The 12,910-nt window shown below is 38.5% G+C and overlaps 1 protein-coding gene across 1 annotated transcript in view; it reads left to right on the top strand.

Moving 5' to 3' along the window:
* Nucleotides 1-12,910, top strand: part of CD109 (CD109 molecule) — a 79,843-nt gene that overhangs the window by 22,781 nt on the left and 44,152 nt on the right. Inside the window, exons 6-9 of the mRNA XM_059835496.1 lie at nucleotides 7,389-7,428; nucleotides 8,574-8,658; nucleotides 10,888-10,984; nucleotides 12,076-12,211. Coding sequence (XP_059691479.1) covers nucleotides 7,389-7,428; nucleotides 8,574-8,658; nucleotides 10,888-10,984; nucleotides 12,076-12,211 — 358 coding nt within the window. The remainder of the gene's footprint in view (nucleotides 1-7,388; nucleotides 7,429-8,573; nucleotides 8,659-10,887; nucleotides 10,985-12,075; nucleotides 12,212-12,910) is intronic.

The following is a 12,910-nucleotide window of genomic DNA, read 5'->3' as shown; positions in this document are numbered from 1 at the left end:
ATGCCTTCGATTCATCTGGGCTAATGAAATAGCTGCGAGAAAATAGACAAGTGAAGTGAAATGTTAGTAGACCATAGGAGATGGTATTCTAAATTTTAGCCATCTAGTGTGTAACTACAGAAGGTTAATGAGCATGGAAAACATATGACAGAGTGGGAATGTCTCTCAAGTCATGAGTAACAGGGAGAAGACAAATAGGGAACATTTTGTTCACTCTCGCTTCCAATACATAGCTAGAGGGCACCAGGTGAAGGAGGTAAAGAGCAATTTCAAAACAATTAAAACAGCGTAACTGAACTGTAGAGCACAGCACTGGCAGGTGTTGTGAATACTGAAAACTCAGGTGGAATCAAAAAATGTCTGGACAAATTCACAGATGTACAGTCCATAAAGCACTGTTAACTGGAAAGCCCCAAGGCTCAGGCTGGCACAGTGTCACTGCTGGCTACCCTGGCTGATGCAGTTCTCTAGGTGCTGAACCTTGGCTGCTGCCAAAGACTGGACATTGGCCTTCATGTTAGATCTACCGCAGTGCACTTGTTTCTAGGTTGTCTTTATCATATTTTATTAAGAACACCTCATTTTCCTTACTATCGCATTTTTAAAGCTTAGGGTTTTAGCATTAAGTGTGACATTGCATGCAGTGTTTGGGGTTCTTAATAGAGCTCTAAATGCTTCAGCAGCATGAAGAATATCCAGGGGCTGGGTTAATGCCCATCACGCTAGGGTATCTTTCTCTATTCACCATTGTTACAGAAGACAGTTCAAGGTGGAAAGTACTGCAAAATGCTTTTGGTACATTTAACAAAATGCTCTCTTGGGAAAAGGTAAGCTTGGGCAGAACAGAAATGAGATTCTTTTTTTCATTGACAGAGGAAATGGTTAATAGTTAAGAAACACTGCATTTAATAAGTAGATAAAAGGGGAACTAGGAGCTAGATATGAATACAAATGAAAGTCTGAACTCTTGCATATTTGTAGGAATTCTAAAGATCCCAAAGAATACTTGATTGTTAATAAAAGTATGAAAGAGTTTTTAAAGTTTGCTAGGAATAAAAGAAAATCCAGCAGTGGCAGAGCCCAGTAACATGAGGAAACAGTAATTGTGTGGCAGAGGTGGAAGCGTTTAATAGGGGTGATGGTTCTGTGTGGTTAAGTGAATCTCAGTGTGGGGAGATTTGAGAAGACCAGCGGAAGATGAATGTCCTTAACAGAGAAAAGAGTAAGTGAGGTCACATGGGAAACTCTAGACCTCTCATCTGGCATGAGAAACACAATGACAAAGGTGATTTGGGATTCCACTGATAAAGAATTAAATTCTTTAAGGCTATTACGGATTTGGTTAATGAGGTAGATTTACTTATGTAACAGATTTTTGTAAAGGCTTTTCACTGTACAAAAACCTAATGAAAAACAGCAATGTACGTAAAGTCTGTCAAAGAAGGGTGGATTGATTTTTGGGCAGTTGACACTTACCAGGGTGTTTCTAATATCAACTGATGACAGAGTCTGCGGATGGAGCCAGGAAGGAAAGCTCCATGGTGGGAGACTGCAGAAGTCCCATCTGTTGACTGTATATCAAAGGATCAAATGAATCAATGGATTTATTGATTACAGTCTGTGAGTGCTATTACAGGTTTTAAAAGGCTTTTTAATCTAGTGGAGAAAGGCATAGTATGAACCAATTAACAGACATTGAAGCCAAACAAATTTTCTTTGGCATATATAGGCCTTTCATCAATGAGGCTCTTAATCACCGGAACAAAAAAAAAGGGGGGGGAGTGAGGGCTTCTTCACTCAGTGTTTTAGCATCAGGAATGGTTGCCTTTTTGGATGATGCATTATAATAATGCAGTTTGCTGGAGTAGCTGAATACTTGAGTAACCAAACCTGGGATAAAAGCAGGTCAGGCTAAATGGTTCCTTCTGTCATTAAACTCTTTGAATTGAAAATTAAAATAGAAGAGAAAAAGAATAGTATATTATACAATAAAGAGAGTGGTAGGCTTTGGGGTCTAGAAAAACCTGGCTATTCTTACAATTCTTATCTCGTGGGAATAAAACAGCAACCCCAAGCACCACACATAGAAGCTTATGTTGTTTACTTTCAGACTCCTTTTCCTCCGTCATTCACACTTGCTCTGCTTTTATTTTCAAATTCTATGTTAAAAGAATATAGTTACAAAGCAATATGCATTATTTCTGTCATGTGTGCCTACATAGCATCTTATGTTGAATAAGGCTATCATGTGCAGAATATATTAAATAACTATTGCAATATTCACATTATTACAGTAGGTCTGTCCAGTGAATTGTCTCACAGACTTATTTTTCTGATAGCATGTCATACCATTGGATTAATGAAACCTGCAAGAAACCTTGCAGAATAAAGGAAAAGAACTTTTCTGATGGTAAACTCTTCTTGATTCTCTTGGTTACAGTGAGCTTATGCCCTGAAATACAAGGTCATGTGGGATGGGATTCAGTTTGAGGTTTAAGATGAGTGGTTGTCTGTGTGTAGGTGATGTAGTGGTGATTTAGTTGGTGTTCAGCAAAAGCTAGTGTGACCCAGATCACTCCGAGTTGATATTCCTAGCTATTGCCTGGATATTCCTCACTGTTCTGCAGCTGTTCTGCTGTCCAAGGGAGGTACAGGCTTTTTCTATGTCATATATAAAGTTGTATGGATTCACCATTCCCTTCCTGATAACAGAGGTCACTGAGAACTTGGATTTACTGCTAAGGAATACTTAGTTTATGTCCGGCATTTTTAATAGCTATGCCTACCTATCCTTAATTAGTACTGCTAGCGCTGGGTCCACATGGGATCCAGCGCAGCTTATGGATCTACTCAGGGCTTTAGGAACATCTTCAGATGGCAAACTCGGGCTCATCTCCACATGACTTAGCTATCCTGATGCCACGACCTGAGCTTTCTAGTTAAACAGTCAGCTGTCCAGCCTTTCTATCTCAAGTTTCCCTCTTGTCTTTAAAGAGTGTTAAGTCAGTAAATAACATTTCCCTTTCAGCAGTTACAGATCAGTTCCCAAGTGTACTGAGTTTGGATTCCTGGAAGTACTGCCTCTGAATCCTGTTTTAAATCAGGTTCTGGCTGCTTGCTGCTGTTAAACATCCTGCAGTACTTTTTAATAAGAGTTTAGGTGTTAGTACAGCTGTTTCAAGAAAAGTCAAGACAGAGTAATTACAGTCTGGTTCCCAAGTCTCCACCTTGTATTTTAGTTGGATATCTTACATTTCCTGTTGTGGAGCCTGTTACTGAAAGGCTTTTAGTTGTTGAGTTTTAGTAGTAGGCATCTCCGACCAGAAGTTGATCCTAGTTATAAGGCATTATGTAATCTAATTTATGGAAGCTGTTATTTGGAAATCTATGATCAAATATTGAAGAGTAGTAATGTTTCAGGTGCAACAAGGGCTTTCTAAATATTTTTAAGAGTATTGTATTTTTTTAAAACCTTCAGCTATAAAGCATCTTTCAAAATCAACTGGGGTTGATTATATACTTTACACTTGGAATTTTTTAACTTTTGAAGTTTTATGTATGCTACAGTGTATCCACAGTGAATTCTGTGATGTTTTACTGCTGGGTCAGCTACAGTTTTCACATTTGATCCATTGAGTTTGAGGTTATATCATTACTTAAAAAAAGTGTCACCCTCCTTCAAAATCAGACTGTATATAAAACCTTTGGAACTGGCTGTGTATTCAGTAGTTTGCAAATGAGCACTGATATTTAATCAGGATCTGATAGTGTTGAATACTGGTGACATTGGTGGGACTCTGCTTAGTTTCTGGAGACTGTGCTGGTGGATTTGAACAGAAGTTTGGGAATTCATACAGAATTTTATTTCGGGGTTTATTTCCTGCATGTGAAGATAAAGCATGAAAGTGATGGTGAAATGCTTCTGTTAATTCTGTCTAGAGAAAAATCTATTTTATTTAGCTGCAAAGCAGAAGCGGAGGAGTGTTTCTGACACGGGCCGTGAGATGGCAGCGTAGCCACGGGAATACAGCCGGTGCCAGCACTGCGCTTTTTCAGGGCAAAGCCCTGAGACCACACCCAGAGTCTTTCCTCTGATGCTATAACTTGTGACGCATGTAAATGTCAGAAACAAATAAGAAAATGGACCTAGACCAGCTTCGTTTCAGGGACTTTCGATTGCCAAAGAAGAAGAAAAAATTTGGGGGGAAAAATTCCTGTGATCTCACTTGTTGGATTAGATCCAAATGACTTCAAGCAGGACTGGTTCATCACAGCAGAGCAAAATCTGGACTGTAGTTGTTAGTGATTCTTAGATGTCAGGATCCACAGCATCTAAGGCTCAACTGCAGAAAGGCTCCATCATCCTTATGATCTCAGAATACTTATATGGATCTCTTTTTGGCGCTGTTTTCTTAATACTCTGGGCTATGTGCACAGAACGTAATAGATGTTTTGCAGTTTAAGAAATGCTGATTTAGAGCAAAATGCTAATAGTCTGGAAGGGTGAGTGTATTTAAGAAAGAGGAGAAGGCATGGGAGGCAAAATCTGTACTATAATAAAGCAGCACTGGAAACAAGTGGAATAGGCATAGTTGTGTCTTCCTATCTTAAAAAATAATCTCTCTTGGGTTGTATATATAACTAACTGCTTGTCTCAAAACCCACCACTTCTGGAAACTAGTTTAACAACTTCTACTCAAAAATATTTGAACAATATTTGCCAGAGAGACAGCCCTGCCCTGAGGAACTAAAATGATACAGAGTGGTTGAAGTGTTGTTACTTGTCCTACTCCAAAACAGTTTGGCTGAAAAGTGTGTGTTAGTGGGAAATCTGGCTTGGTGTTCAAATCATCAAGATGACCTAGTAGGGTCTTTTCCTTTCCCTGCACTGTGAAGCACAGCTTGCTTTCTGTCATAAAGGTTGTCATTTTAGAGAAGGTGCAGCCAAGAGTGCTAATCTCTCTTTAATCTCTGTTTTCTACTGCTGACAGTTCTCTTAGCTTTTAATTTTTTTTTTTTTTTTAATTCTAAGGTAATGTGAAACAAAATCTCTTTTTCAAGGGAGATGCTTTTTCATCCTGCCAGCTGGGGTAACGTTCTGTTCATGGTTTGCTTAACAGCAAGGGTGAGAGAGATATATATATGCTTAACATTGGAAATAAAAGATGTACAGAAAACTAGACATGATATAAATTCACTACAGGTCATTTTCCTAAGATGCCTGTTCCTAAGAGTACCTGATAGTAATCTGATTGTGGACTGCATGTCAGTGCTCTAGCATTTTGTGTTGTAAGGATTATGATCTGCCCAAATGTTGTAAAAATAGCGGATTCTGCTTATATCTTTTCAAACCTAGAAATATAAATACAACAATTATGTTGGAGATCAGTGACTTAATCATGAAATCGGTAGCAATCTGATTTTTACTTTGATAGAAGTCTTTTGCTAGGAAAAGTGTAAATATAGAACTATAAGGGGCTTGGTCTGAGATGCCTAATTTGCAAAGTCATTGATCAGGTAAGAGAGATCAGTTGTAATTGTTTCCAGCGTGGATCCTGGTCCTAGGGTTCTTCCCACAGGAGTTCTCAGTTTATCCTTTCTTGCCACAGACACTCATTCCCATCTGACGTATCTTGATGCTACCTGACAATTGGTTATACATATTCAGTCTCCTTTGCCCCACATTTCAAACCATGTTCACTGAGATACTCTAGCACATATGACAACTTGTAGTGGTGTCACTGTTCTCAGGGATAATCAAAGTAATCAGACTTCTGAGCTCCACATCAACATAACCTCATCATGCAACTGAGCAGCAGCTGGCAATACTAACCTTTCAAAATAGCCACCTCCTAGTGACAGACTGTTGTCTTTCTTGATCTTTCCTCTATTTCTCAGAAGACTCCTAAGCGAAGAGGCAAAATAGGCTTTCAAAAGGAGCCGCTCCCTTCCTGTCCTTTGGGAAGTGGAGACTCCTTTGGTTTCTCAGCCCATTCTTCCAGCCCAGCTGAGCTCAGATTTTCCTCTTGGAAAGTCATTGCTCCAGTGTAATCCCTGTGTCAAGCAGATCAGCTGAGATTCAGAGCTCCAGTTCTAGGTGCTGCTGGTAAATCACCTCATGCTCTTTCCCCTCTGATGGCAGCTTTTGGTATGATGCTGTAAAAAAATCATTGAATGAGGGTTATATGTCTGTAGACAAATGACGTACATGCTTGGTCAGAATCATAGAGGTTGGAAAAGACCTTTAAGGTCATTGAGTCCAACCATAAACCTAACACTGCCAAGTCCACCACTAAACTATGTCCCTAAGCACCACGTCTACGCATCTTTTATATACCTCCAGGGATGGTCACTCAACCACCTCCCTGGGCAGCCTGTTCTAATGCTTGATAACCCTTTCGGTGAAAATTTTTTTCCTAATATCCAATTTAAACCTCCCCTGGCACACTTTAGCAAGGAAGAACAATTGACTAAGATAACAAAAAGCAAAATTTATGTGGCTGACTACCAATGACTTTTTGGTCAACTATTGTTGTACCAAAGAAAAAAAAAAGCTGCTGAATTTTTAATGTTCAGAGAGTGGGAAAAAAACTTTAAAATTAATTTCCCAATGATGTGCTGTATATGACCTGATGTACCACATCTCAAAGATACTCCAGAATATGCTTTCAGATACCCTCCTGAGGAAAATCAGGAAATAAGTGAAAAAATTTGAAAAATAGCAAAATAGAAGAGAATACAAGTAACAGTATATTGTATAGTTGTTTATTTCTTCCATTGATTTTTAACTAACAAATAAAGAAGACAGGAAGATGTAACCCAAGATTATCTCTGCTGAAGTACTGTAACAAAAGTTTAGCTGCCTTTTGAGTAAATGAAGAACCTTAAGATTATACATGCTTTTGAAATGGTCTTGTCCTCTAGATCAACACTGTAGGAGCTTCTTGTTTGCATAGAGATACTTGAGTTAATTTTAAATGAGCTAGTGAAGATACTGCTGGTAGGTCAGTCATGGTTCATCATGATGACTGTGAGCACTTATGCTAGGTAGTTTTATGCTAGCTAGCTTGCATATTTGGTTTTTTATACAGAAATGAGCTGTACATAGATGTCTGCAGATTGAAAGCTCCACAAGCTCTTCATTATATATACTTAAAATTTGGCACATGTGAGCTTGTGTGTTCTTCTGTGGTGCAAATACACACTACTGATTCCTACAGGAGCTCCATAACAGGAGCTGATAATGGTTGAGCCATAATTTAAAATCACGTCATGTCAGAAATTGTAATTTAACTTGAATATGGGTGGGATTTGGCCTAGAAGGTATGTAAAACTTGCTAATCTAACCACAATTGTATGTATTTTCTCATATGATTTTTTTTCAATAGGGTCAAGTTCATTATCAAAGATTTAAAGTGATGGAATATGGTAAGTATTACTTAAGGGCATTTAATAGTGACCAAAATTGGTAGTTGATTCTCCATTAATTTGGACTAGCTTCCCTTGGCTAGCACAAACCTTTTGAATACTCCCAGAAAGTCTAATTTCCAAATCTCTTGCTTCTCTGACTGACTCTGTGTCCTGGGAAAAACATCATCTTATCAGCTGCCCTGTTTATCTTTGGTAGTTTTAATGACCTACTACTGTAGTTTCTGGATGTCATGCAATCTTTAAAATACTTATCTTAAGCCTATGAGATGCAGTTATTGTCCCTGTTTTTCCAGGATCATACAGGCAATGTGTTCATCCCAAAATATCTGTATAAAGTCTGATCATGAACTTGCTGATCATAGAATCATAGAGTCGTTTAGGTTGGAAATGACCTGTAAGATCAAGTCCAATCGTTAATCTAACACTGTGAAGTCCACCACTAAACCATGTCCCTAAGTGCCTCATCCACACATCTTTTAAAAACCTGCAGAGATGCCCACCTCCCTGGGCAGCCTGTTCCAGTGTTTCACCACTCTCTCAGTAAAGAATTTTTCCTAATATCCAGCCTAAACTTCCCTTGGCACAACTTGAGGCCGTTTCCTTTTGTCCTGTCTCTAGTCACTTGGGAGAAGAGACCAACACCCACCTCTCTGTGACCCCCTTTCAGGTAATTGTAGAGAGCGATAAGGTCTCCCCTCAGCCTCCTCTTCTCCAGACTGAACAACCCCAGTTCCCTCAGCTGCTCCTCATAAGACTTGTGCTCCAGACCCCTCACCAGCTTCGTCGCCCTTCTCTGGACACGCTCCAGCACCTCAATGTCCTTCTTGTAGCGAGGGGCCCAAAACTGAACACACTGATGATTCTGTAAAAGCTGTATAAGCTAAATGTTTTATATTTCAGTCTTACAAGCTTGTGTGCAGGCTGCTCTTACGATGCTTGTTGTTCTCCTTTCAACAAAAAGTCTTAGTCTGAGGCATGCATAGGATTGGGTTAAAAATAAATCTTACCTTGTATTCCTTAGGAAACTGTAGTAGGTTTTATGGTATTACATGTTTTAACCTTATTATTAAAAAAAAGAAAAAGATATTATTTTTGTGTGAATATAATGGTTTCTGCAATTTACTTATTTTTATTTTTTTTAGTTTTACCAAAATTTGATGTTATGATAACAACACCATTATACTACTCTTTGAGAGAGGAAGATGTAACTGGTGTTGTCACTGCAAAGTAAGTAAATCATTGATACCATTGTCACCCTCACTCTTTAAGAAAATTATTGTGGCCCTCTAAGCATCAAAGTGAAAACTTAGATTTAGAATGCTAAAAAAGTGCCTTCTAGTCAAAATTAGCTGGCTAGCATCTGTTTCTAGTTACTGGATTTTGTTGTAACAATGTTAGATAGATCTTCAGACTTCTAGTTAGTTTTTTTTGTCTGGTAAAGGTATTTCTAGACTATAGCCAAGACATTTTTAGCTACCTTATTCAGAAAATTTCTTGAGTCTTTTGCTTGTAATGTGTATTTTGAGGCATTTTTTTGTTCTTATGGCTCTTTTATGGTGCTCTCCAATGTACCATGTCAAGGTCTGTAGGTAGAGCAACTATATTTTATTAGACCACTTGGAAGATTATTCAAACTTCTATGCACATCCTTCTTGATCCAATTTATCCACATTGTGGATTTGAAGTATAGGCTTCTCCTGCCTATCAAAATACCTATACGTGTAAATGGGTGAAGAATTAAAAACTCTTGAGAAATTTAGAAGAGACTTCACTGTATACCACTGTATAAATAATATTTGATTTTTCAGCTGAACAAATATCTAGAAAAAGAATTTAGTATGCATTAATCTCAAATAGAAATTAATTTGATTTTGGGAAAATGAGAGCCAGATAGAACTACCTGATAGATTCATTCAAGAAGACCTGAAATAAAAGGTCTTTCCTGGGTTATTTAATGCCATAAAATACATACCTTCTAAACAAGCACTCCATTTATAAGTGAAATGCAGAAATGATTGTTTAACAAGATATTTAAATAAAATGTTCAGCCTTTTGAGAAAAAGCTTCCTTTCCTAGAGGCAATGCAACCTGATATTATAAGCCATCTAGGTTTCTCATAAGGTGCAATTTTTAAAAAAAAAGTTTTCCTCAATTTTTTTTCCCCATTCTGCTTTGCTTTTGGAATCCATTATATGCCAATGTGAATTTGGTTTCCTAAGTTTTGGTCTTCCACGGGGTACTTGGCTCCTTCATTAGGTATACTCATAAAGTATTTGAAAGTGGGTTTATTGCAGCAGACAGGTACAGACTTGGACACCAGTGAATTGTCTAAGATTGAATCCCAGCAGTGCCAAAGTTTTACTGGTAGTTCATAATTATTTATAGGGAATGACTTCATTCCTGGTGACTGTTTTTATAGGCATAATGCCTCTGTATATGAAGAGTTTATATGCCCCTTACACTTGTAGATGTCATAAACCCCTTTTCCTTTCTTATCTCTGGAGTATTATTAGATTAAGTACAGGGATGGTACCCAATGGCAGTATCATTTCAAGGTTCATGGCAGCTTATTACTGTAATTAGGTCTGCTTGGAAAGACTTGAGTTCAGGTGCAAGGCAGTGTTGCAGAGTTCTTCCTGTAACTACGCTATTTTATTATTCTTTCCCTCTGCTTTTCAGCTTTGATAGTTCTTAAGTAGTTGCCAATCAAATCCATAATGATTTAAAGTAGTTAAAGTTATCACCTCTGTATGTATTACTACTGATGGACTAGAATGATTTTGGGTTCCCCTCAACTTTCTCTGTCTGAATCTGATAATGTCATGGTTTCTCTTATGTATAACTTGAAAACATTTATACAAAATTTTTATTTTTATTACTGCTCACTGACTGCAGGCTACTAATGGCATTCTAAGAAGTGAATATGTTACAGTTTTCAGATTTGCACAGCTGCAAATTATGTTTGCAGTGTAATAATGCCATGATTTCTTTGGACTGTGATTACTAAATAATTTGAATACAAGTATCTTGAGATGTCTCATTTTGTGTTAGCAGCATTTGGGAAGCAAAACACTTGCACTTCCCACGTCCCAGTTTAACTCTACTGCATATTAGTTATGATGCTACATTCGTGTTTTATCAATAACTTGCTTCCAGCTTAGCTTAATATAGTTAATTTTCCTACATGGTACAGCCCATAATAATAGTAATAGGTTTGTAGAGCTCGTGTGCTGGAAAGAGCAGCACTGTGTATCTTCTCTGGGTTTTGGGCTTCTGACTTCAGTGTCAATAAAGTGGTTTCAGTATTGAAAACTCCATGTTTCAAAGTACAAATGTGTTCTAGCCATGTCTGTGGCCAGGGAAAAATATTTTTGTAGAATCTTTTGCCTTGAGAGCTCTTCAGGAGCCCAAGCCCTGGAGGTGGTGCGTTGTTTGACTTTGGCTGATGTGTTTCAGGTACATGTATGGAAAGCCAGTAAAGGGAACTGTAACAGTCACTTGTCTTTCTGTCTCTTACTGGACAAACAAGAGGAATATAACAACAACAATGGAGGTGAGTCTTCTGTTAGCAGTTTGTAGTGTTGTAGACTTTAAGCCTGTGTCTCCTTTTGTAGGTCAAATATGCCTGGGACCATTCTTGAGTGCTGAGTTTAGCTGGCATGGTCTATGCAGTGACTTGCATGGATAGTGTTAAACTCTCTTTAATTTCCAGAATAAAGTGTTTACATTCAGACTGCTTGTTGGGAATGATACTTGGCCACTGTGGTCCCTTAAACTGTGCCCAGAAGTTATTTTGGAGAGTGCTGGTTGGCCCAGGTAGAAAAACTTTCCAGGAGCCACTGTAGCAGCGTAGGTGATGGAGGACCCCTGCCCAGGAATGCTCCCTGGCCCCGTGTGTGCCCCTGCACACTCAGCCCTGTGTTACAAGGCCAGAGGAGGCCACTGCAATTGTCTAGGTGGAGCTCTAACATGGTAGAGACTAAAGCGTTTTGCCTACTAATTGCCTAGTAATTACATTGGAGTTACTGTACTAGTTGTAATCTGGAGCATGAAATTTAAAAAGGCATGCAGTTTTGATCTGAAGACTTGAAAGTGGTGATAGATTCATAGCATCCTCTTGCAAAATCAGGCATTTTACTTTTGAGCTGTGGACTATGTTTAAAACAGGTTCAATTTCTGCTAAATGGTGTGCCTGTTGTTTTCTGTTGTTTGACTTCGGCTGTTGGCTGACTTCACTGCCTTCAACAGCACTTAGCCTACAGAAACTCTGATCTCAGGGATGTTGGATAGGGTATAGCCCCCTCCTCAGGCAGGGACCTGTTCATTGTATTTTTCTGTAAAGCATAGGCACCACTGCTCTGACCATGTAGAAGTGAATAATTCTAGATACTAGGAAAAAAAAAAAGTAACTTTCTTCATAAGGCATTGTTGACTCTAAAAAGTAATGAACTTCCTCTGGATTTAATAAAAATGGTTACTGAATGCAAATACTAAAAGTCAGTGTTCATAATTTTCTGGTGTTGACACTCCAGAACTCCTGTGTGGAGAGAGCTACAGGACTTAACCAGAAATAAGCTGTTGTAGATGGAAAGGTGTCCTTGGCTTTGCTGGCTCAACATTTTGTTTTCTTTTTCTACATTGCAGATAAATGGATCTGTGAATGTAACCTGTAACAAGCTTATGTTGCAAAACTTGAATGCTGATCAGTTGTGGCACCAAGGTGACGGTGATTACACAGAGCCAATAGAAATTATCGCGGTGGTCACCGAGTCGCTCACAGGTATGTGGCTGTCTGATGTCTTCTGAGAGAAATCCAAAGAGTAGGTGGTGCTGGAAGAGCTTACTGCTATGTGGAAGGGCTTGGAGTGCTAGAAAAGCATCATGTGCTGATGGCAGTACAAACCATCTACATGCAGATATATTATCTGAAAAAATATATTATCTGAACTGTTGCTTGCCTAGATATTAAATAGTTTAACTAGCTGTTAACTCAGTTGAATACAGTTCTACGCTAAATGATTTATTAAATAACCAAGAAATATGTTTAGGTGGGGGCTTGATGTCAATGACTGATCACTTTTGATGAGAAGAGCAGGCATAAAGAATTGCTAGCATTAGCCTGAGTCTTACAAACTTAAGTTTAATCATAAACTTATCTTACTTGTTTGTAAACCACATCAGTAGAAAGAGTTCTCTGGCCCCATATTGTCCACTCTCTACCCCCTTCTAGACCAGCTGATTTGCAAACTGAGCCTTTTTGTAAGTTCATGTTCCACTGTACCTTGCATATTAGAAAAAAATCATTTGTACAAAATTACTGCCTGTCCCAGAAACTAGGTTTCATTACAGACTTTCTGTAGAAACCCCAACAAGGTGAAGTTGGCTGATTTGGGATTCGTAAGTTCCTGCCCTGTGTCATTCTGACATAGTCTGCATGGAGTAGAGCACTACGTGGTATGGCTTATTTAGTGTTGTCGAA

Source organism: Gavia stellata, chromosome 2, assembly GCF_030936135.1.
Source record: "Gavia stellata isolate bGavSte3 chromosome 2, bGavSte3.hap2, whole genome shotgun sequence".
NCBI classification, from domain to species: Eukaryota; Metazoa; Chordata; class Aves; order Gaviiformes; family Gaviidae; genus Gavia; species Gavia stellata.
The sequence above is the reverse complement of the archived record's forward strand: the minus strand, read 5'-3'. Positions and strand labels throughout refer to the sequence as shown.